The 25,155-nt window shown below is 38.7% G+C and overlaps 1 protein-coding gene across 1 annotated transcript in view; it reads left to right on the forward strand.

Moving 5' to 3' along the window:
* PTPN1 (protein tyrosine phosphatase, non-receptor type 1) overlaps positions 1–25,155 on the forward strand; it is a 31,186-nt gene extending 6,031 nt beyond the window's left edge. The window contains exons 2-9 of the mRNA XM_009326748.1: positions 8,987–9,077; positions 10,814–10,914; positions 12,900–12,998; positions 15,778–15,915; positions 17,656–17,865; positions 18,591–18,752; positions 19,495–19,730; positions 22,348–25,155. Of these exons, the coding sequence (XP_009325023.1) occupies positions 10,879–10,914; positions 12,900–12,998; positions 15,778–15,915; positions 17,656–17,865; positions 18,591–18,752; positions 19,495–19,730; positions 22,348–22,555 (1,089 nt within the window). The 5' untranslated portion in view covers positions 8,987–9,077; positions 10,814–10,878 and the 3' untranslated portion in view covers positions 22,556–25,155. The remainder of the gene's footprint in view (positions 1–8,986; positions 9,078–10,813; positions 10,915–12,899; positions 12,999–15,777; positions 15,916–17,655; positions 17,866–18,590; positions 18,753–19,494; positions 19,731–22,347) is intronic.

Below are 25,155 nucleotides of genomic sequence, written 5' to 3' on the forward strand. Positions count from 1 at the left end.
TCTCTTCTGTGTCTGCTCCTACTGTTTTTAATGGAAAATTACTTTTCAGACTTTTTTTCTTAGTTTTAATTCTGCAGCATGTAAAACAGCATGTAAAACTTTATGAAATTTAGGAATTAGAGTGGAATTGTTGTTTTACAATAAGAACCAGTTATGATTATTTAAATATGTTGGTAATGTCTATAGATTACTTCAAAATTTTGTTTTAGAGAACATCTGCTAAGAGACTACATAGATTAATAATGCAGGGACATGTTAGCGCTCTATTGCTTTGAAGTGCAAAAACTTTATATGGAGAATGAAACATTCTTTCACTTGATTATTGCAAAACTTGTGCTCATTGACAAAATACTAAGACAATCGGAATTGCTTGACTCCTCCAGATTTAACCAAATCAAAACATTTTCTGAGTGCCTTTATTATTGAACAGGTTTAACTCAACTGGTGGTGTTTTTCATACACCTATTACTTATGCTTACTATGATTCATATAAAGCTCTCCTTAAATCCTTTCTGTCACTATTCTTCTGTAACTACTTGCAAGCTGCTTTTATCACTCTTCCAAACAGTGTAGCCCAGGTTCTAAATAAATGATCATGGATTGATGATGATTTTTCAGGTACTTCTAGTTGCCCAGTCATCTTAAAAAACTTAATCAGAAGTAGGTTTATCCTTTTCATGTGTAGAGTATGCATGTGCTCTGTAAGGATTTTCATCCATCAAATTACCTGGTTAAATTCAGAGCAAAATCTAGATTTTATTTTGCTGATTGTAACTAAAGATGAAGTGGGTTTTCACAGCTTGATCAAATGCCTGTTACATAAAGCATACGTTATCTTTCAGCCAAAGGGTTTTTGGATAAAACCGTTACAGATTAAACCATGTCAACATGGCATTGCCTTCTAGTATCTTTTAGTAAATAGGACTCTGGTTACTGAGAGATACAGTGTAAATTGGCTGCTGTTAGACGGCTATTAGGAAGTTTTTAATCTCAGTTTTATTGTGGATTTTTATAAAAAATTATTTCTATAAGCCAGATATTAAATTTTTTTAAAAAGTCAGAAATTCATACATGAGTGCCAGCTGTTGCTAGTGGTATTAACTGTGCAAACCAGGCTAATTAGCTTTCATCTGAAGTCTTCTGCCCTTGTTCTAGCACAATCCTTGAAATTGCTTAAACAAAAGATTATCTCAGAAAATCCAGTCTTTTTGAAAGGTTTTTTTTTTTCTGTGCAGAACACTGAGCTTTATAAATGAGTCAGGCTTTCTGGATTTATACATAGAACTTCTAATACTGAACTTCAATGTTCAATGTATATTAATTGGTGTTAATACACCAATGATCAAATTGGTATATTAACCTGAGCTGCTTTCTGAGACCCATGTAAATGAATTTAAATACTTGAAAGTCTAGCAAGTGTTGGAAAATATTTGCATAATTTTGAGGGAATTGAGGGGGGGAGATATGTAGCTGCTTGATGATTTAAAAAAACAAAAACCCAAACCCAAAAGAAACCCAACTTCTTAAAAAAGCAGTAAAACTTTAAAATATTAAGTGACTAATGACCATGAAAGTGAACAGTATACCAATACAAACAATGAAACAGTGAGCAAGGAGTTGCTCGCTATATAGATAGCTTGAAACTCACTGTATCATGTTGTAAACCTTGCTGAAAAAGGGGCGCTCAAAAGCAAGGGAGCCTTACATTTTATTATCTTTTTTTTTTTTAATCAGATGAGCTCATTTATCTTAAGATTAAATGGTGATAATGGATTATGTGGGAATTTGGGCAATAGTACAGTCTTGCTTTCTTAACATTAACTGAGGTTATTAGCACTGTATGTAGTATCTCTGAAAGATAGTAGAGGATTCTGAGTGAGTATAAATAAAAAGTCATTCCATGGTTCCTATTTCATGAAGTCAGAGATCCCCTTGAGAAACTGTAAACTATCTGCAGTGGTTCCAAGGGCATCTCTTGTCCTTTTGTTTCCAATTTGCAAGTTGTCATTTGCAGCTTTTTAAACTCGAAAATATCTTGGTTATGCAGCACAGTGATCTGGTTTTGCTGTGAAAAGGTGTGAGAAGCAGCTTTTCTCATCCCTCCCTCACCTTCTATTACTTTCAGGTTTTATGTCTTTTTTTCTTCCCTTCCCCACCCTCCCTGAAGCCTGCAAAGTCTACACACGTGTTCTTTACCTCATTGTTGGGGTTGGGGTTTTTTTTGGTGTGGTGGTATCTCTGTAAAAGCTATAATGCTGTTAGGTGGCTTGTGAGATGACAGAATGAAAATATTAGGTAACTAGGAAAGGAGGACTCTGTTTATAACCACAGTTGTCAGTTTATGAAGCCTGGAATACGCTACAGGCCAGGAATTACACATTTTTAAAGTCACACAAAACCTGTACTGCAAACAAATTAAGGTCAGGATTTGCTACACAGACTAAATTCCTGTAGGAGTTATGTAGATATCTGGGCTGTGGGATGCACCAGACTATTAGAGAGTTTTGGTTTACCTTCATCTCAATCTAGAGACCTCTAATGTTTGGGCAAATCAAGATCTGGATCTCATCTCTGATTATTTTTCTTACAGGAGAAGAGTAACTGAGTTAGAACCTCTTGACACTTTAATGAGACTGTGGTTTATTTCCTGGCACTGACTTTGTTTGATGATACAGATAGCAAAGCTTTTCTTTTGCACAACAGCTGTCAAGAAAAAGCCATTTCATCTTCTCCAAAGTCTCTATCCTTCCAGTAATGTCTAAGATGTACTACTGGAACAGATGGAATATCTGGGAGGAAAAACAGAGATGGACGTGGAGAAGAAGGGAACTTCTGTTGTTTTCTTATACTGACCCTCCATTCAGTTGTTTCCTGTTTTGGCAGTGAGTACGTGGCTACAAAACAGCAGAAGTAAAGTGTTCCTGCCAGCTACTCTGAACTTCTTCTGTTATGGGTCATAAATTTCAAGGACAAACTGTATTTTGAACTTACTGAAATTTGAGAAGTCTCATGTAATTCTTTAACCTAATATTAGAGTTTAGATCTTTGATCGCCCTAGCTCTGCTGCAACCCGCAAAAAAATCAGAAGAGAAAAATCAGTTTTTACTCATTGCAGATAATGACGTTGAAGCAGTACGAGAATCTGAACAGCTGAGTTCTGCAGAATTGCGATGATTTATTCTACAGCAATGTCTTCCTTTTGACAACACGCAGAATAAATATAATAGTGTTAAAATTTGGAAATTACACAAGTCAATGACTTTCTCCCTTCTGGAAGTACATACCAAAGTTGTAAGAACCGTGCAGGTGCAAGTGTTCGGTTATCTACCATGATGAAGTGGGTACAATAAAGTACTGCAGGATTTACTTTCATGATTCTTAAATTTCTACAATTAGGCATGTTGAAACTAGTCAATGGTGAGAAAAAATCTATAACATTTGCTAGCTGCAATAAGTGTGGGCCCAGAAAAGATTAGTACACTTTCGCAAGTGCTGATATGATTTAATAACACGATGATGTCTGGTTTACATTCTCCTGGGGGGTTATTTCCGTGCCTGCAACCAGCTGACTAGTGTCAGAAACACTGCTTACGCTGCGTTGCTACAACCTGTTCCAGATTGCCCACATAGTGCTGAATTAGCAAGGGGCTTTCTAGGAAAACCATGTTGCAAGTGTGTAAATTTTTTTATTTTTTTTTTAAAAAACTCGTGTAATAGTGTTGTTGAACTTTAAACAAGCCTGTCCCTTTCTTTCTCTCTCTCCATGCTACTTGACCTCAGGAAGAAGCTTGGCATACTGGCCTACTGGCTTTTTTTGAGGTAGATTAATAAGCAAATCAATACTACCATATTTTACTTGAAAGCAAAACTGAGAGAGTAGACAAAATATTTTAAAAGGGTATTAAAATCTATATTTATTCCATTTATCTGGCTAAAATTCTGCAGCTTGTTGTTAAGATCAATGTTACGTGATGTAATTGTCTGTTCTTTAGATGACCTTCTCGTTACCTACAAGTTACATCCTCATTTCTTGTCCCTGTCCAAATATCCTGATGTAAAGTTTAATATATATACTGGATAAGAAATCCAGTCTTCCTTGTCAAAGTGGGTTGAATGAACAGTTGATTTATGTATGCTTTATATCTTAGTAAGGTTCTTTTGTTGAGGAGTCAGTTCATTGCTTCTCTGTGACTCAGTTTGCTCCCTTACACACTGAATCTGAAGACGTTTTCCCATTTGTGTAAAGTAGCTGTTTGTTTATGGATCCCTTGGTACTACCTGTTTTTCTTGTGGTCTTCTGTACAGGTCTTTGCCACCTCATAAATTGTAGGGGTATCTCCATTCTGAAATCAGCCTGTAATGACATCTCGGAAAACAGCAGCTTTCACTTGACTTCACTGTAATTTTTTTTATTTTTTTTTACTCTTTCACCTTTTACAGCAGTGTCGTCATTTTTTTTCAGTGATAGCTTTAAAAGGAAGCTTTTTTTTTTTTAAGTTCTTAAGCTAAAATTACTTTTTTATTTAAGTCTTTATATACTTGTTGTGAATGGCTTTCCTTAGTGTGACTGCCTCAGTAGATAGATTACTGTGCAGTTCTGTAGCCCATGATAAGATCTTGGCAATTGCTGCTTCCTGTAGGAACAGAACTGTTAAAATGACAGTATATCATTATCTCTTAGTCTGAGCTACTCCAGAGTTTATGGTGTAATAAAATAGTGTGATCAAATTGAGGCCTGCTGCAAAGTTCTCTGGGAGACTTTCTGTGGAATCTGAAGGCCTTTAGACCGAACGTTTAGTTTCTCTCCTGGAAATACTGACATGCAAATCTATGCAACATTGCAGTGTGCTTGAATGATGTCATGAACACCTCTTCATGTGATCTTACCTAATACTTACTTGAAGATTTTGGGGTATATCTTCTCTTTCTTAATCTCCCATTGGTGTCTGAACAAGATGGGGAAAGTATAGTCAAATGTGCTGTTGTGCTAAGAGTTTACATATGGCAACTATAGTGTAGTGCAGAGTACCGGTGGCTGGTACCTACAAGTAGGAAAGTTTGCAGAAAATACTTACTGAGCAAAGGGGGAATTGACAGACCTAGGACTCCAGAGTAGTTATGGGTTAGGAGACTGAATTGAGGGTAATTTTTTGAAGGCTGGGAGGAATAGGAAGGAAAGGGCTGTGAGCTGCAGAGTGAATCACTACTGTTAGGTTTCTGGCAGGGGGAAGGGACGAAGGGTCAGGCATTCTGATACAGAAGGCTTTGGGACAAGGGGCTGAGAGCCACCATGAGCACCTCTTCCTGATGAACATCTGTAGGACTCTGGAAAGTAAGGCTGTGTTTATGGGACTGATCCGTTTTGTCTGAACGGCACAGCCAACTGCCCTTGCATTCTGTGTCCTTTCTTTGTGGCAGGAAATGTGATGCTGTCAGGCCAAGTGGAACCCATTCATGCAACTGCGAGCAACCTTCTCCTGTAAAGCACTAAAGAACTTCTTATTCCAGTCACTACTGCAAATTAACAGCGACGAGAACTTTCCATTTGAAGAAGAGCACTTCAGCAGACTTCCTCTTTCCACCCCTGAAGTTTTTTGGGGTATTTGCACAGGATACAGGACTTAAAACCAGGAGATGAGTGGCATGGAATGACTCATGCTCAAAACCAGAAGCATTTGACTTTGGAAAACTGACTTCAGTTCTAGCCCTTCCTCTTTAAAGTTTTATATTGCATGACCTTTTAAATGAAATGTCGAGCTTCCTTTTTAAATGACAGGATCTCTGCAGTGTGACTATGAGTGTGATTCAAGAAGGTGTTTCATAACTTTATCAATCCCTGTGTCCATCCACTAACTTCAGTTCTCGTGACATCACTGGCTTCAAGTTCCTCATAGCATAATAATTACATGCTTTGAATGAGTCTGCTTTCTCCAACATGGAGATCCTGTAGTACTATTATTGACATATTCTGAAACCGCCCTGAACATCAGTGAGCATCAGTAGTTGCGTGACTCCTGCAATTAACCAATAACAGAAGTTTTTGAGGAATGTACAAGAAAACCTATGACATGGCCATTTTCTGTAGCTTGTCGCTAGATTGTTTCCCTCCAATAATTTCCTCTGTTGAAGGCCATCTGATTTCCACTAAAATCAGCTTCATATCCTGGAAGTGATCTTAGATTTTTTTTTTTTTTTTTTGGTCACTTTAGATGTTCTAGCAACTGCTATAGCCCCCCCCCAAAACCCAAAAACCACCAACCAAAACCCCAAACCACTTTTATCCCATATTGCTGAGAAGAGTATGCCCCATCTTTTCAGGCATGGATTTGACCACTGAGGTCCAGGCATGCATGCCCTCCAGGATTTTCTATTTTATTGGTGTTCATTACATTCAGAAATGCTATATGCTAGTTAGATTTTTCATACGAGGCAGCAGGTTGCCTGTTGCCATATCTAGGTCCCTCATTTTATTACCACCCCACCCCATTTTTTTTTCTGTTTGTTGAAATGTGCTTCAGAAATATATTACACTTTTTAAATTGTCTGTTTCTGGAAGGTACACAGGTAACTTCTTTCTTTCCATTTTCTCTATGCGTATTGGAATTACGCATCTCGTAGAACTCCCTTATTCTTTCAGTACCTTTAGGCATCACAGCATCTTTAAAAAGATCTAATATTTGGTAGCGAGGTAATAGCCAGCTCTCTATTCCCTGAACAATAAATTACCAGTTTCAGATCCTTAAATATGCGATGTTGGTATTTGAGTCTGTGGAACTCTGAGTCTGGGAGTAGTGTGTATGTGCACATACGCATGTATGCTTAAGTATAATATTTTTATATTAGAATGCCTTTGTATCATTCCATTTCTGTAATGAAGCATTTCATCTGTTTCCTTTTTTAAAAGAGGGGACAGTTCTTTTCAAATTTGTTAATGCTGTGAAAGGAAACAGTGTAGATTAATGCTGCTGCTAATTTAACCCAATATTTACAGCAAAAATGCCTAAGGGTCTTCTGGTTTGCTTTGCATTTTGCTGTTTTTTGTTTGTTTGGTTGGTTGTTTTTTTTTCTTTTTTAATATGAATCCTAGGTGGTGGGGTGGTTGTGTTGTTTTCGGGGTTTTTCTTTGTTTGTTTGTTTTTTGACACTTAAGAAAAAATAACACATGTAGGCTCTGTGAGAAATGTGGTTAGAGATCTAGAAAACCATTTTTCATAGTTCCCTGGTTTTGTGTCTTGTTAATCCTGTACGGTCAGTACAGAAGAAAAATAAACCCCTGCAAAATACAAAGTCACCAACCTAGTGCCAGAGATGAATTTATGAAAACATCCATTTTAGCTGCCTCATGTTTGAGATATTAGATTGTGGCAGTCAAGATCATATTCTCCAGACTGCATTCTTCATAAGCAGAAATACTGGCAGCCATGTGTTCAGTTATAAAAAGATAGCAGCTGATGTCAGGGCTTATTTCAGTGAGGAGCCATTTCAGAATACTGTACTAATTTTGAGCAGGTATATGTAAAATAGAACTCTTCCCTTGACATGTAGCATTCAGTGTAAATTGATACATATCTGAATAATGGGGTAGAAAAAGATGAACAAGTAATAAGCTGCAGTAGATAGCCCACTTAAAAAAAAAATCTTCAGCATTGTACATGATTCTTTATGCAAAACTGAGAGGAACAGAAAAACAGTTCAGTTTGGCCTGCATTTTAGGGATTAGATCTTTGAGCTGGTATAAAATCCTCCTGCTCTGATGTTGGAAAGCTACCACAATTTGAACCAGAGCCTGAGCTAATTGGAAACTATTAATAGAGAAGTACCCAGCCTTTCTGTTCAAGTGATCTATCTATCACAAGCAGCCCTCCAAATGCACTAACTTTATGTGCGCAGAAACCTGTTCTCTGGTCACACTGGATGTGGATCAACACCATGCTCAAATATATCTGTATCTGGACAGATAACTTTATTGATATTAAACTCTGCTTGATTTGGTTGACTATATTTAACAAAATGAATCCAATGAAAGGGAATTAATTTAGCTCAATAATTTGTTTTTAATAATGAATTTTTTTTAGTGGCCTGTGGGCTAGTTTCATTTGTTCATTTCATGTATGTGCACAATGTCTGTCTTAGGATTTCTTGAACTTAATTATGTTATTGAAATATCAGTTCTGCAGTAAATCCATTCCTTCAGTTTTCATTAATTTCAGTTAAATCTAACAGTTTCACCTGGAAGTTTCTAGTACTATAATTTTTAAGAATTGCATATTTATGTAGTATTTATTTACAATGTGAAGTTCTGTTTCTACAAATTGGGACTAATGTCCAAGGGCAGCAGAATCTTCTTATTATAACTTTTGCAATTGTCTCAGATAGCTGAGCTATTCTATGCATCTGAATAAAACTGAAAGAAACCCTAATTATATGCTTGAGATTATATATGTGTGTTAGTTGAGCATGTGAATTGGATACAAATAACTTGCCATTTGCAGCTTTGTGACACCTTGCTGATAACTCAAGGTAAAGATGTAAGTGATCTTAGACAAGTCACCACTCCACGTGTGTGATGCCAAGGGGGGTAGACAAGTTTTTTTTTTCTATCACAATGAACGTTTTCTAATTGCTGCTGAGTCAGAAGTACAATTGACAGTTTCACTGATAGTGGAAACAATTGTTTAAACCAGTTTATATGGAAGTGCTTTGGGGCAGAGACCCTGCTCCGTCAAGAGTGTAAAGGCATAATGTCTGGTAAATGTTCTGCTACTTTGTTAAAATATTATCAGCTTGCATAATACACAAATAATGTTAGTGTTGTATTCTGATAAATTTAAACTCAGCCCAAAGTGCTTTCTGTCCAGAACTCCCACACGTGAAGATGTGAAGTCAAATGGGTACTTGTCTTAAAATAACTAATAGTATGATGATATTAGATGGATTCATCTCTAAGACTTCTTTTTTTTTGGTGTTTTGTTTTGTTTTGTTTCAGGACATCAGGCATGAAGCCAGTGATTTTCCATGTAAAGTGGCCAAACATCCCAGAAACAAAAATAGAAATAGGTACAGAGATGTCAGCCCCTGTAAGTACACTTTCTTTTCCATTGTTTGTAACAGACTGTTGACCTCTAATGACTTCTTCTAACAGCTAAACGTTCTTTGTAAGAACAAGATTTCTGTTAGATGGATATGCATCCAAGACAATTCCTTTTGTTAACATATTTATTTATGCGATAGATGTCACAGGATGCCGTTATATCCATAGGATTGTGATAGAGCAGCATACAGTAGATTCTGTATTTGTTGGCAGAAATCTGAAGAAAGGAACTTGATTTACCTTTGAATTCTTATGCTAGAGAAGAAGGATGGCTGAAGTAGCATTAATAAAATTGCAAGTATCCTTTCTATTGCTGTATACTTACTAGAGCATCCTTCTAGTCAATATTCTAGTCAACTGCCCCTATGGGGAGATGGGGAAGAGTCTTGCATAAAACATATGACTACTAGAAATAAATCTAAGCTAATAAGCTAATTGGAACAGAGAAAAGGGGATGTTTGCAAAGGTGGTAGTACTAGTGTGCGACCGTGTTTCTGAAATGATTATCATTACGTATTCTGGTGAATTATGGTGGGAAGTGCATCTTGGAGTATGTGTCCTCTATACAAGGCACAGCTCGGTTTGGTGTTGCAGCCTGTCTTTCCTTCCATGACCCCATGTACAAAGACAGTAACATTCAGACTTGCCTATGCCTGGCATGCTGTACTTCTGGGGTGTGCAGAGAAGTACAGGACCGTAGTCAATGGTTGGCAAATAATACTTGATGTATGAGACACTAAAGAAAGTCCACAGCTGGTTCACTGAACTGCCATCTCTGCACTAAATGACAGTGCCTGTTCTGGGACTTCTTTCCCTCTTCAAGGGTGCAGTACTGCTGCCTGTTTTAAATGCAAAGTTTCTATAGGCTCTGTCACTGGGAAAATGTCTATCCTTCTGCTCAAAGACGAGTATTATTGTATGTCGGAAAAATTTTATACTTAGTGTTAAAAGTTACTGAAGTCTTTGGGGCAATCGACTAGGAACAATAATGTTGCACATAGTTTGCTTTACTAAGCAGTTCTAATATTTGGGGTTGTGAGTAACAAATAGTTCCTTTTTGCCTTTAGATAATACTGCTTCCAATCTCTTTTGCTTTTTTGCAAAATGTGGGAACTCTTGTATGTGGTTTTCTGTTGGTGGTTTGTTTTTTTTAAGCCTAAGTGGAGCAAGCTGAGACTAACAAAAGAGCAATGAAATTACATTTGCTGTAATTCTTGAATTTTGCTCATTCTTTTTGTACATTAAGTTGCAATTGGGTTGGGAACAGTAGCTAAATGTGTATAAGAAGTCTCTGTTCTTTGTCCAATATGTTTAGGCAAACCTTTAACAACCTTGAACAAACTGGGTTTAAATGTTTAAGCTGCAAAAGATAAGCAGTTGTGTAATTAGGTGTATTTAATAACAGTAACTCAAAAACCGTACAAATAGGTCAGTGTGATCTGGTTTGCAAATTACTATTGTGATTACTTCAGATGCAAATACTTCCATTCTTGCAATGTATTCTTGGAAGACGGAGTGCAACTTATGTTCAGTGCTCTGATGTAGTGCTGTTCTCGTAGTACCTATATTGTATTTCCAGAGTTACAAGCACCAGCGAACACTTGAGAAAGCTCTTTTCATTCTGGACGACTCAGCTTTTTTGATCCTAACATCTGATGAGGTCGTGCATGGATTGTGCTGTGTTGCATATATATTAACCAGTGTTTTCTAATTATGCTGCAGTTGATCACAGTCGAATTAAGCTAAACCAAGGTGACAATGACTATATCAATGCTAGTTTGATAAAAATGGAAGAGGCCCAAAGGAGCTACATCCTTACCCAGGTAATTGCTGGCAGTGGATAATAAAAATCATATGATGATTGGATTTTTTCATAGGTTTTCTTTAGCCTATTATGTTTGTTTTCTTTATTGTAAAGCTAGTTAACTGTGTATAAACATCTGTGTGTATATGTAAACACATACATAGAACAATTTTATAGAAATGCTACATATTTCTTCCTGCTTCCTGTCAGCACTGACTGACTTTTTGTGGAGTATTTTGGCCACTTCGTATATGTGACTTTAGACCCGTCTAGGTTAGAAGCTAACATACTTCTAGAAATCTGCTTGTTGGCTTTTGACAAGCAGCATTTAGACGTTGTTGAAATGAATCACGCTTCTAGATGGAAGGCCAGCACAAAGGCTTGCGACCACTACAGTCTTAAGTTGCCTGATAAATTCTCTGAAGAGAGGTGGACCTCACTCAATGGGAAGGCCTCACATCTACAGAACTATATGCATGAACTTAAAGATGTTCAAAACCTATTTGAAATAAGACTTTAAATATAACAGGTGCTTAAGTGTTGAGTGGGGCAGACGTTAACTAAAATGTATTAGGGAATTTCTTACACCTGACCTTCTGTTTCAAATAAGGAGTATGCTCCACCACGTATTTCTTCTTAAACGGCCTTCTGAAAGTGATGTTATTGTAGTATTTACAAATAATGTACCTCCTAATAAGACGGCTTGCAAAAGGTCTAAGTTGGGCAATGCTGATGGTTCTACCTTTAATGTGAGAGAGGAAAGCTATGAATACAGACTTTATTGATGGGAATATGGGGGGCAGGAGGGAAGTGGCTGTTTTTCACTGAATCTGTGAATTCCACACCTATCTATATAACAAGTTTAAAAATACCCAGATACCCTGTTGTCTTATTCTGAGAGCTAGCAACTGTGCCAGAATTCTTGTTTGTTCTAAGTATTTGGTGCCCTGGAGACTCTCCTGGTCTCTAATCTTGACTTTTTTTTTTTTTACCCCTTCCTCCCACACTTTAGATAAAGGTAGAGTAGGATTAATATTTTCAAGCGGCAGCTCTTCCTTCCTGTTTCTAGAGAATAAAGATAAATCTTCTAAGGAAGAAGTGGACAGTACAGTGTTCAATGTGAAAATGATTCTGTGTACACAGCTCTTATTCCACTTACCCACGATAGGGGAAGTTCATCATAGGGTTGAACTGATAGGCCTGTATATGGAATAGTCAAATGTGCAGCTAACTGGTACTAGTTATCAAATTCTGATCCAGAATGTAACGGATTTGAATGGCTTTATTTAAATCCAGTCATTCTTTCTGAGGACCCTGGCCTGCTGTTTTGTTTGAGCAAAGTGATGGATAGCAAATATGAGAGCCACCATGATGCTGGATAGTGTTGTCCAAAAGTCAGAGCAATGGTTTTGGAGTAGAAAATAGCAAACAAACAAAAAAGTTATAAGGAAATCTACTTTGTGAGTAGATAGTAGTCTTTAAAAGGAGCTATCATTTTGTTCAGTCCCAAAGTAGATCCGTGAAGACTCTGGAAAAGCATATAATTTGTTACTGATCTGGCATTGTTTCAGTCTTGAATGTTTGTCCATTCAGTCTAGTAATTTTCAAGTATTATGAATAACAATGATGTATGGCAGAATAGTTCAACATAGACGTTAATTCTGCTCTTAGTCAATGAGGTTTTATTTCCCCATTATATGTGGGAATTTTCTTTCCTAAGAAAATTCTCAGCATTTTTCACTCCCAGTTCTTGTCTCGCAAATGAGACTACTTCTCTCTTCCTGTTATATATGGGGGGCAAAGATTAACCATGCTTTAATGGGTAAACTCATAGTCGGAAAATGGAACTTAAAGCTGTATCACTGCATTTTTTTACAGTTTGAAATGAGAAGTTGCTTGTTACTTGTCTAAATTTATTGCCTAGTGCAGTAACTTTTTACTGGGAAACATTGCACTGACATTAACAGAAAATAATGCTTATTTCTGGGGATTCTGTCTCTGCAGGGACCTTTGCCAAATACTTGTGGTCACTTTTGGGAGATGGTTTGGGAACAGAAAAGCCGTGGTGTTGTCATGTTGAACAGAGTGATGGAAAAGGGATCCGTAAGTACTTACCCGGTTCTAGCTATGTGCTCGTTGCACGTTTATAGTTTTTCTTTAAAAACAAACAAACAAAAAAAACACCCAAAACCAAACCAACCAAAAAAACCCCACCAAAAAACAAAAACCAACCCAAAGAATGGGGAGGGAGTGGAGAGATGATGACCATCAGTAATTTTATCTAAGAAATTATGCCTAGAACTGAATACCCGGTGAACTGATCTTAGTGCGGTCAGACATTATTCAGTTTGTAATTGTAGGTCTTAATTTCTTCTGATTTGGCTGAAATAAGGCATGAACACAATATGACTTTCCACACAAATCTGAATGTAGCTCTTCTCAGTGTGCACAGATTGCACCTCTCAAAGGTCAGTTACACCAGGTGTTCACTCATAGGCATTATGAAATGGTTTTGAAGTAGTTATAGAGGCACTTTGACTCCAAGCTTCCTTCATGCAACAAGAGCTCTGATTATTAAATATATCATCTAGGCATATTGTTGCTCCACCAGTGTCGTTGTTTTACAAAAGACATTAGAGGTATGAGGAGAATGGGGGCACAATTGAAAGTACTTTTCCTGGTATCTACCTTAAGCTATAATCTTCTGGGTGATGTGGAACCAGCTGTTAAGCCAGTGCTTTACTTGCTAGGACAAGTGCAGCGAGCAAAGTTCTGTCCAGACCTTTTAGGAAGTTTACATTAGACAAGACAGGCAGAAGATAAAGGGAAACAATAGATGAACAAACAATTGGGGTTATTTTAAGTAATTTACCTTCAGGTAGATCAAAAGTTTTGGTTCCTCTGGCACATGGAGTAGCTGCTGTCTTGAGAAGGAAATGCCTCAGCCTTTCTGATGGTGGAGAAGACAGGAACCATCAGGCATGGTTTTCATCCATGGGTCAGAGTTCTGCCTCTATGCTAATTCCACAGCTGCCATCCTTAAAGTGGATTTGGCAGCTGTGCAAATTTGAGACAAAAGCAATTTTAAAGTCTGATGGAAATGCACAATTTAAAGTTGAATGTTACAGTGTAGTCAGTATAAAGACACGTTGGAGGAGGGGTAGCAGGTATGTTGGCTATCTACCAGTGACAACTGGGTGGTACATGCTTTTGCATAATCAGGAAAGAATTCCCAATAATCAGGAAAATTCTTGTGCAATGAGTTGTGTTTTAATAAACTGTAATCTTGATTTTTGAGTGTTTTGCTTTTTTTGTAGTGCAAGTGAAATTTAATCTTCAAAAGAGATGCAATAACCATATTTTTCAATAGTTTCGTCCTTTCCAACCATTCCCGCTCATTCTCTGCACTGCCAATAGTTTTGAACAAAATGAATTGTTGTGATCCCTTAGGACAGGCTGCTTACGCTCCTCAGTAAACAGCAGTGGGGGACCTACAGTGGAGCACAACAAAATATTGTTTGCAGACACATTTGGTGGAGAAATTGGACACAAAGGCAGTTGCTGTCTTTTTAACGTTAATACAAAAAAAAGTGCAGAGAATTATAACTGCATTCTACACCCCAATAAACTAGAGGATGTATTTTGAATAAAAACTAGAATTAGATGAGCAAAACTAGTGTTAGTCTACCTATGAATAAAATACTGAAGGGTTTTCTTATTTATTAAAAGGCTGTCAGAAATCATCTTAGTCTTGAGAATGCTGTTCTTTTTTCATCGTTGTTCCACTTCAATTTTAAAGCCAATTATTTGCCCTTTAATAAAAGAGGCATTAGCCATGTCCAGCAATCCATTCTTATTCCGTGTTTAGGTATGGGCAAATCCTCCATTTCAGAGGAGCAGTGCTTAGTGGCAGAAGTAGCAGGCCAGTTCTGCCAGTCACAATATCCTTAGATTTAACCGTCAGAAACTTGGTTGCAGACTTTCCTATTTGTGTTGCTGATGAGTTTCTTCAGTTTCCATTTTTTCCTGCACACTGCAAAATGTGCTACTTTTCTATTTGATTGACTCGTTTAAGGTCCTAGCATGTAGCAGTCTTTGCAAAACTAAGCTCTCTGGGAAACTTTACTGAGAAAATTGGAATTCAGTCAGAAGTAGGTAATGGGAATGTTTGCTGGATGCAGTATTTCTTTTGTTTGGCACTTTACTTTTAAACTGTGCCATGTAAAATCGAAATGATCTCACTGCTATTTTTATTTTTGTGGTGAGTGAATGGAGTAACCCAAAATCTCATCTGATGTTACACTTGCAAATCAGCAATGTTGTAACTCTTTATATGTAGCTTATTCGTGGAATTCATAATACTTTTTCACAGTCTGTTCTGCTCTTGTTAACATCTGTCTCTTCTTTTGAAATTTGAATATTTGACATGAGGATAATAAATAAAATGCAGAGTAGACTAAAATTCAGATTTTGGCAGGGTGTTGTGAGAGCTTTTATACTTAGACAGTTACTACATTTTTTTGTTTGTTTGTTCCGCCACAAGCTAAAATAAATAATGGCTTTGGTGTTCCATAGCTTCCCACTCTTTCAGGTTACATGTAGAAGCAAGAGAGGTCTACCTAAACAAACCTATCCTCAATCCTTAGGTATTTTCATGAGTTCAGTCAGGGTCAAAATAATTTGACTCATACAAAAGATTCAGTGAAGATGTGGTTCTGCAACATAAAGGAAGACTGATACTCTTCACGCTAGAATTGGTCTTCCTTTTAATAAAGGCAGGTGAAGAAATTGTCTCATAAGAAAATGTTGTATTCAAGGATGTTTATTCCTTGCTTTTTACACAAACATAAATGCCATATAAATGTCTCCTATTTGTTTTTAGATAAAGTGTGCACAGTACTGGCCACGGAAGGAGGAGAAAGAAATGTTTTTTGAAGATACAAACTTGAAACTAACATTGATATCTGAAGATATAAAATCATATTACACAGTACGACAGCTAGAATTGGAAAACCTTACAGTAAGTACAGAAACTAGTACCAATCAGATTCTTCAGTCTCTCTGAGGTGAGATTCGCCTCCTCGTCAACAAGGTCTTGAAAAAGATGGTCACGAATTGTAGCAGATTTTTTTCTGGAATTGGTGATTCTGCATGAGATTGTTCTTCGGCCTCTAGTTTGTGTTGTGGAAATGAAACTCTTAAATATTTATGAAATATATCTGGGGAAACTACAGTCTTGGCCGTACACTGAGTGAGAAGATTAGTTTGTCACTACGCTACCTTTCAGACAACCCTTTATAAAATCACTTAGCAGATGTTCTAGTGCTTTTGTGTTACAGCTGAAATAATTGCTCTTCCTGTCACTTAAGCTACCTGTTTGCCTGTTAATAATAAACCTTGTTCTAAGGTTTATTTTTAGGTTTTGGCTTAAATCTTCAGGTTTTGCATTGATGGCCTTCATCAGAAAGCAGGAACTGTTTTAGCCCTGGTCCTGCAATGAGCTGTATGGAGCTCGGCACAAGGATCAGACCGCTAGCTTTAAGAGAAGTAACTCTTTTTTTTTTTTTTTTTTCTTTGTTGGTGTCTTTTTTTCCCTTTTGCACAATACCAAAATGAAAGTATACATGACGTTTCCCACCCTTCTTCTCCTCTTCAACACTGCCCTGTATTAGAGCAGTGAGAGCTAATCTAAAGCTCCTTGGGGAGTCTGGTTAAGGAAGAACACCGTTAACTTACACTGAATGCAGGTGTCTGCATTGAAGATAATGTCTGAGGTCCTCGATGGTGCTGAGCTAGGTGTGTATGTTGTGATGTACTAGCCTGAGTTCTGTTCTGTCTTGGTACTGCTCACTACTGGACGACACAGTTATTCCTTTGCTCATCTGTTAGCATCTTGCACGCTTCATCCTGCCAGGAAACGTGAGACAGCAGATACGAATTTGAATAAATTACGCCAGAGTAAGAATTTAGTTGATGTAGTTTGTGGTGTGTATTGACTATGACGTCTGCCTTAGACATGTTTGATGGTTGTAGCTCAGTATTCTAGGAGGATGTGAGCACCAGTGGTTTAGTAGTCTTGGAAGAAAGTGTTCAGGTTGGGAACAAACCTGTAAAGGAACGGCTGTGATAGCGTAAGGGCTTTGTCTGCAGAAAGGGCTTCTATAACTTGAGGTACTTCATTTTGAGAAATCTTCAAATGATATTCTGTCTTTAGAGATTGGAAGGCAGTAGCGCCAGCTATCTTGTGGCGATACAAGCATTTGAACTGTACTGAAAAAACTAAACGATGTTATAAATAAGTAAATTTACTTGTTCAATTTCCTTTGCTCAAAATGGAGACCTTCACAACAAGAGAGAATTATTTGTAATTATTTTCTTAGCCGTGCAGCTATAAAAGCTCCCTCAGACTGGTGGAATTTTGTCATTTGAATTTAAGTCAGCTGTTCTAAAGTTGTAGTGGAAGCAGTGTAGTCTGAGTAGCATACAGAGCTGAGCAGGCACATGCCTCCATTCCATGTAAGTCAGAGTTGTTTTCAAAGGAAGTAGCTAAAATTTTTCCAAGCACAAATTTGAAATTGGCTTAGAGGTAAAAATGTCTGATGCCTAAAGCTGTGTGTCCAAATCTGTAAGTGGCTATTTGCTAGGAAAATGAATGAGGAATTGTATTTGCTGATTAGAACATTGTTGTAGGCAACTGTGCTTTGAATACTTCTGACTCGTGTGTCCAAGCTGAAAGACTTCCTAAATACTGTTTTTACAGACACAGGAAACTAGAGAGATTCTGCACTTTCATTATACTACGTGGCCTGACTTTGGCGTCCCAGAGTCACCTGCTTCATTCCTCAATTTCCTGTTCAAAGTGAGAGAGTCTGGCTCACTTAACCCTGAGCATGGACCTGTTGTGGTGCACTGCAGCGCAGGAATCGGGAGATCGGGAACTTTTTGTTTGGTTGATACGTGTCTTCTACTGGTAAGAACTACTTATTCCAGATGATATGCTATTTCTGTAGCGTTATTTTGAGGAATGGTTTGTCGTAGGCTTACAAAGAGCTGTGGTATGTTCCGTGCAGTATTGTTGGATGCTATTTCCCATTATCTTACTCATATTCTGGTTTGGGAGTGTATTCCAAGGCAGATCTCGTTCTTAACTGGCCATTTTGAGTCTGGGGAAGAAAAGTCTCTAGTTTTTAGTGTGATTTGCAAAGATAGGCTTTGCCTTTGTGGTTAAGAAAAAAACCACTATATGTCTGCTAAGTAAGAGTGTGAACAATCCTGAAACAATGCAAAATAAATCTAATGTGTTTCCTTTTACAGAGTCAACTTCGCCTGTAGGCAGGGGGAAATTGTCCTGACTTTAAAATAAAACCGGAGTTCCCTTGGCTTTATTCTGTCACTGTGTGAGGGCAGCTAATACATAGAAGTCAGGCCTAGGTTAAAATGTCCTTCCCCCCCCCCCCCCGTTACATTTTCAAAACAAGAAAGACAAAAAAGGGAAAAACGTACAGCGTGTTGGAGGCCCGGTGTGTTTTCCCCTCTCTGTCTTTTTAGACACCCAATAAATAGCTGTTGATACCAGTTTTTTATTAGTTTATTAATTCTGTAATATGGAGGGTAGTCTGAAGGCCATACTACAAAATGAGTCATTGTATTGAATCTCATCAGAGCATAAAGCACGTTTCAAATTTTTATCTTCAGATGGACAAACGGAAAGATCCTTCTTCTGTGGACGTTAAACAGGTTCTCCTAGAAATGAGGAAGTACAGAATGGGACTTATACAGACAGCAGATCAGCTCCGTTTCTCCTACTTAGCTGTTATTGAAGGGGCAAAATTCATTATGGGAGATGCTTCGGTGCAAGTGAGTATTACTGACTGCACAGCCTAATGTAGTGAGCTGCAACTCTGTTTTAACTGTAGCAGATATGTGGGATGAACAGAGTATAAAGAAATGTTGTATTTCATTCTTGCTTCGGCTTCAATATGTTTTTATATTATGGGGTTCTTAAATACAATGCTTTATGATCTGTCATGACCTAAAGTGTTGTATTTAAGAACCTTCAGAAAAGTACCTGTGATATAACAGGTGGCTTTGTGTACTTTTCAACACTGTAATTTGAGTGTAGACTGGTTGCGTTGGCCTTGTCTTTCATTTCAGGTAATAAAAATTTTCTAATATGCCAGAAGTTTAAGTATGATTAAATCCTATAAGTTTGTTTTATGGTAAGCAGAACTTTAGCAACACAGATTCTATTTTGTACTACTTAAATTTTCCAGAAGTAGATGAAAATTTCCTGCATTTATAGCAGGTGTCTTCTGTGTACTGGATGTAGCTTAGGTTTGGAGTTCTTGTGTCTCTTTGTTTTTTCGTTTTTCCTTTTTCTTTGGGTTTTTTTTTTGTTTCTCCTTTTTCTTTGGTTTTTTTTTTGTTTCTCCTTTTTCTTTGGTTTTTCTTTTCTCCTTTTTTCGATGCAAATGAACAGCCACTCTAAGAATAACTGAAAAGGTAGAGTATAAAGACCTTGCCATGTTAAAGTTAAAAGTTATAGCAGCTTACATAAAAGAAATAGAGAAAAGCTTAATAGGGCTTTTCATTCCTGAAGGAACAGTGGAAAGAGCTCTCCAATGAAGACCTGGACCCTCCACCTGAACATACCCCACCACCTCCCAGACCACCAAAGCGAACCTCAGAAATGCACAATGGAAGGATGCATGAACACACAGAATTCTTTCCTAAACATCAAGCAGTAGAGGAAGAGATTAGATGTCAAGTCAGCACTGTGGAAGAGATGGTTCCAGATGGCAGAGCTCATTCATCTGTACCACTGATCACAGACAGGTAATTCATTTAGTTTCCCACTTTTAACTGTCCCAGGAAGACTGTCCGGTTGGCTTACAGTGTCGAGAGGTTGTAGGACATTTGCTCATAAATGGCATTTCATACAGAAGGTCCTGAACAGACCTTGATCGAGTTAGTGTAATAGTAGTTCCAACCCAAAATCTTTTCAGTAAAGGTCTTATGCTCATTTTCTTTTAACTTCACGCATAAGCTAGGGCCTCTTACGGGATCCTGCTAGAGTAAAAGAAGAAGTGACAGCCTAATGAGGTGGTTTAGTCTTGATTTACATGCAGTATATGTTAAGTTACAGAGGAGCTCTTTCACTACTTAGAGGCGGCATTAGTCATGTAACTGAAAACTAGGCTGACTAGCTTTAGCCACACGTAGAAATGTGAGATTAATGGCAAGCAAAGCTACTTTTGATGAAAGGAGTAGAGGGGGCTCATGAACAGAGAACTTTTCTACCTGTCATTGTAACCTAAATCATAGAGACTAATAAATGTGCAGAAATGCTGTGTACACGAGCAGCAGAACAGCGGAGAAGCCAAGGTTCCTGCCTGCTTAACCGCTAGATGTCACTCCTGATTAATTGGAGTGGCATGGAACCGGTTGAAATCCGCATGCCTTGGTGTTGCTGGCATCCTGCGTGTTAACTCATTTTGTTCAGAACAACCAAATGAATGCCATGCAGAACAAAAAAATAATCAAAATTAAAAAAATGAAAATAAAACCCCCGAAGTTTAATGTTCCCCCACTAGATGGTCTCCTAACAAGACATCTTCAACTTCCCACAGGAATACTGGAATAAAATACCAAGTTTTAGTATTGTCCACAGAACTCTAGAGCCTTTTCAACAGATGCAGCTGGCAGGCTTGATGTATTTAATTTAGCTGAACCAATGGGGGAGTGTGTGACTCTGGGAACTGGAGATAAGCGAGATGTGTTTCCAATAGTCTTTCTTCAGAATAAACCCCCTCTTAATTTCACATAGCAGAGAGGCTGAGACCATGAGCTGAACCTGTTGTCTCCCTCCAAATTCTGCTGGAGGCAAGGAGATAAAAAGGAAGTGTTTCCCTGCCCGACATGAAACGATGTTTTGATCAGGATTTTTCTTAATTCATCGGGGAGATTCTGGAAGTCAAATATTCGAATTCCAAACATCTTTCCTAAAAAGAAAGGAAATCTTGGAAATAGGAGCAGACACAAATGGAAGCTGAGCGACAAAAGAAGGAAATGTTGCAGTGGTAGCACCTCCCTCTTTCTTCCCTCCGTGACAATATGGTTCTGTTACCAGAATATTTGCCTGGGACGTGAGATGCCAGCTAATGCTTTCCACGCCTAATGAAGAGTATGGATTTAAAGCTGGTGTCTTGTGTCTTCTCATTAGCTATATAAATCTGAATTTCTCAGTGAATAAATGATTTCCTGGAAATACTTTACACAGTGTAGTTTAAATGAACATGAGGCATGTCCAGCTCTAAAGAGCTCGGAGACTCAATTAATTTCGTTTTATTATAGTCCCTTGTCTGAGGTTGGAGTTGAGTCATCCCCTAGAGCTGCCGGCCTTCGTTGATTGTAGAGGCTGACGAGACATCTACCTTTTACCTGTGTGATCATCACTCTTGTCCTCATGTCTGGGACAGTGAGTCTAGAAGGGGGGAAAGTGAAACTTGCTAGGCAGGAGGGGGAAGGAATAGAGAGTAGAGGAGCAGTCTGATGGATGTGGGATGTGTGAGGCTGGAGGAAACAGAGGGGTGGGAAATAGACGACGTGCTGGCAGAGGTGAGGGGGAAAAAGAAGCAGAAGTCTTAAGCACGTTTATTTTCCTGCCCAGATATTCTAATGTCTGGGTGGAAGATTCCCGAGTTCTTCTACACTTAAGCTGTCAGCAGATGTCTAGGAAATCCCCCTGCAAAGCATCTCCCTGCTGGCTACCACCCCACTGGTTCTCACAGCACGACGATGCTCTGCTTTCTAAATCCAGCTGGAAGTTGTACGGTAGATACAGAAGTTCCTGCTCAGTTAAGAAGCCTCTTTGGGTGTCAGTATACTGCCAGTGGGAGTTGGAGGTTTAGTGTCTAGAAGCAAAACCATGTTTAGAGAGTATTAAAGGTGAAGAGCTCTTCAGTTGCAGCATTAAAAGCTGTTGCAATGCATTTGGCTACTCTAAGTTACGGCTGCACAAGCAACCACAGTTCCATCATTTTCTGACTTTTTGGGCGGGTGTTTGATTTTAGAACCTTAATGTTCTCCTGACCTGGACGTGGGTTTGATTTGTGCTAGTTCACTACTTGTCCCGGTGCAGGTAGCAGATTTGTGATAAGCGATGGGAGTACGTGGTGTTTAAAACTAAGTCAGCTTATTCTTTAAAGGGCACAAAATACTCCCAAGCGTGACTTTTGATGACAAGCGCTGTTCTAAACCTGTAACTTAATAGCCAGAACTGTAATAATTAGCGATAGGCTTTGGTTTGTCATCTGCTGCAGCTCCTGAGAGCAAGAGATTCCCAGCTTTGTCTGTGGTGGTCAGTGGGTGAGGCCGTGCTCCCGTCGAGTCTGCACGGCTTCCCTCCTAAATGGAGAATCCAGTACTGAGTATTTCTTTCTTTGTCCTTAAGCACTAGTCAAGACACTGAAATTCGGAGGAGAACTGTTGGTGAAAATGTGCGTCTCTCGCCCCACAAAGAAGAGTCAATGAAGTCAGAAAACTCCGAAGAGGATGATGAGAACATGATGACAACTTGGAAGCCATTTCTAGTGAATATATGCATGTTCACTTTCCTCACGGCAGGAGCTTATCTCTGTTACAGAGTGTGTTTTCATTGATGGACGTGCCAGCAAGATCGACCCTGCAGAAAACACCAACAATTTGATCGGTTTGTAATAAGCTTCTCTGAAAGAAAGCTAACTGAGGCATGTGAGCCTTGTCTCAGTGGAGGTAGATCTTAGGTTGAAAGGCCGGAACTTCGGTTAGGGCTTAAAGAGAATTGATGCACTAGGGTTTTATCTAGCCCTGTGGTCCCAAGAACAAAATATTCTAATCTCAGGGCCTTAAAATATTCAGGAGTAAGCAAATAAAATGCCAAATAGTTTGTTTTCCTTTTTTCTTTTTTTTCCTTTTTTTTTTTTTAACTAAATAATACAATTACAACACATTGATGTTTTTAGCCTTTTTTAAAAAGCCAGTTCTTTTTCTTTCGTGTTTCAGAAAAACTAGGCACAAGTGAAACTTGCTTGTACTCTCCAAGTGTTGTAACCAAATACATGACTTATTGATGAGTTCCCAAAAAAAGAAAAAGAAACCCACATACCTGAAGAATGTAAACTTCTTGGAAGGGAGGGCGTCGGGGGAGGGGTGTTTGTGGTTGGGGTTTTTTGTTTCGTTTTGTTTTTTTTTAACTTGCTTCATCATTAAAGACTGAGTTGTGGGCAGTGCCTGTGGTATTGATATATTTAATCTTGGCATAACTGTTCTTCAAGAGCTTACTGTTTCACACGTGTTTATAGAAACAGGCTTCTGCATTTGCTCAGGGTATCCCAACGTGTCAAGCTCTTTTTTTTTTTCCTTTTTTTTTTTAAATGTGTATCTCCTCATTGACTTTTGTTGCACTCTACTTGCACATGCGCCTATTTACATTGCACCATCCTTTGTAAAGCTGTTTTTACTTCTATATTCTGGGTTAGGAGAGGCTGAGGGGAGGGAGAGAAACAGGAAGGGAAATTCAACCAAAACACGTCCACCAGCATTTTGCGGCTGTGCAGCTGGCGTTCAGAAGGACCAGTTCTTAAACCTCATCATTTGGAACGTAAAACGCAGTTTCACTCTACACCTGCTCCCTAAGGAATAGCATGCTTCCTGCGAGGGCCGGGGAGGTAACGCACTCGGAGGCGTTGCAGGCAGCGAACAGGAAAGCATTTCAATAAATCCAGAGCAATTAATGCTGTGGCAGCTTCCTTCAGACGTAAAAATTTCAACAGAAGACGTGTTGGTCTGTGAACGTATCAGTTGGCTTATGATGCAAGCGTTTGTGTGTTCTGCTGTTTTTAAAGCAAAGATTTAAAATACTGGCTTTAGTTTGGCTTGAAGATACGCTCTTCAGTAATTACCGGACATCGTGGTGCGAGAGGGTAAGTCTCGCACCTCTGCAGACAGGGCTGTTGCTATCCCAAGGTAAGCTACGCGAGGCGGGTGGCTTTGTCCTATGCCGTGCTGTGTCCACGTTGTTCCGCTCGGTCGCAGGCCTGTTCCGCGGGCTCAGGACTCGAATAATGTAAAGTGCTTGTAAATAAGGATTTGGGTCCATTGGTAGAACTGTGACTGGAAGTCGGCATTGCACTGAACAGTCGTCGTCAATGCTGTTCCTCTTGTTCGTACCAAATTATTAATAGTTTAAACAACAATAGCAAAGATTTCTTTGCTCGTGTCATGGGGCAGAGCAGAGGAGTAAGCTCACTACTGAACGTTGTAGTGATTGAAACTGAACCATGACAGCTGATTTGCAACAGTGTTATCGATCAGTTCTTTTTATTTTTAAAGGCTTTCTCGATTTATAGCACTTAACTGCCGTTCTCAGTGCAAACGTCGCTATGGAGTATCTTGCATAAGCCTCTCTCCACTCCGTATTTATTTTTGCAGAGCTGTCTGTAGGTGTAGCTCTTTTCCTTCAGTAAGTTGGTGAACGGCGGGCGGGGGCGAGTTATTTCTCTTTTGTGTTTTGTTAAGCTTGCATCAAGGGCTTCTCAAAAGTACAATAATAAATCCTCAGGTAGTACTGGGAATCAGTCCTTTACCTGCGAGACTGTTGGTCGGACCAGTACTTGAAAGGAGGAACGTTGTAATCAGTCAATATTTAGTTATATTATTGGAAACATGAAAAATGATTATAGAAAAATGGTAATATATAATGGCTCATCCGTGTATTTAAGATGCAGTATGTGATTGCTTTGTCCCCACTCTTCCCTCCATCATCCGGTAGAATATTGTTCTAAGGCGACATTTGTACCCCATTTGTATTAAAATGCATGTAAAGTCTTCTAGCGTCCTGATTAAATACCACGTGCTTGAAAGGTGAAAGAACTTATATTTCTGCTTACTGATGTGCCCAAGTTATATTTGCATGAACTGATCATTAAGTGGCTGTGGTTCAAAGGGTGTTGCTGAAAGTATCTTCGTTCAGCGATAGAGTGATTCGGTGTTTATCAGATAACGTGTACTCGCCTAATACTTGGCATGACTTCCTATTGAATTTCTGCGTACTCCGTGTAACCCGGGTGTTTAGCATGGTTCATTTCAGCTGAGTAAGTGTAGTACAGACATTCCAGAGAGTTTAGTAAGCCCTATGCACACCTCACCTCTGGTCACTTCAGGCAAGCAATAGCTCGATGATCTCGGGGTATGACTTGCTGTGCTGCGCTGCAGGAGGGAG

This window comes from Pygoscelis adeliae, unplaced genomic scaffold, assembly GCF_000699105.1.
Source record: "Pygoscelis adeliae isolate BGI_AS28 unplaced genomic scaffold, ASM69910v1 Scaffold286, whole genome shotgun sequence".
In the NCBI taxonomy this organism is placed as follows: domain Eukaryota; kingdom Metazoa; phylum Chordata; class Aves; order Sphenisciformes; family Spheniscidae; genus Pygoscelis; species Pygoscelis adeliae.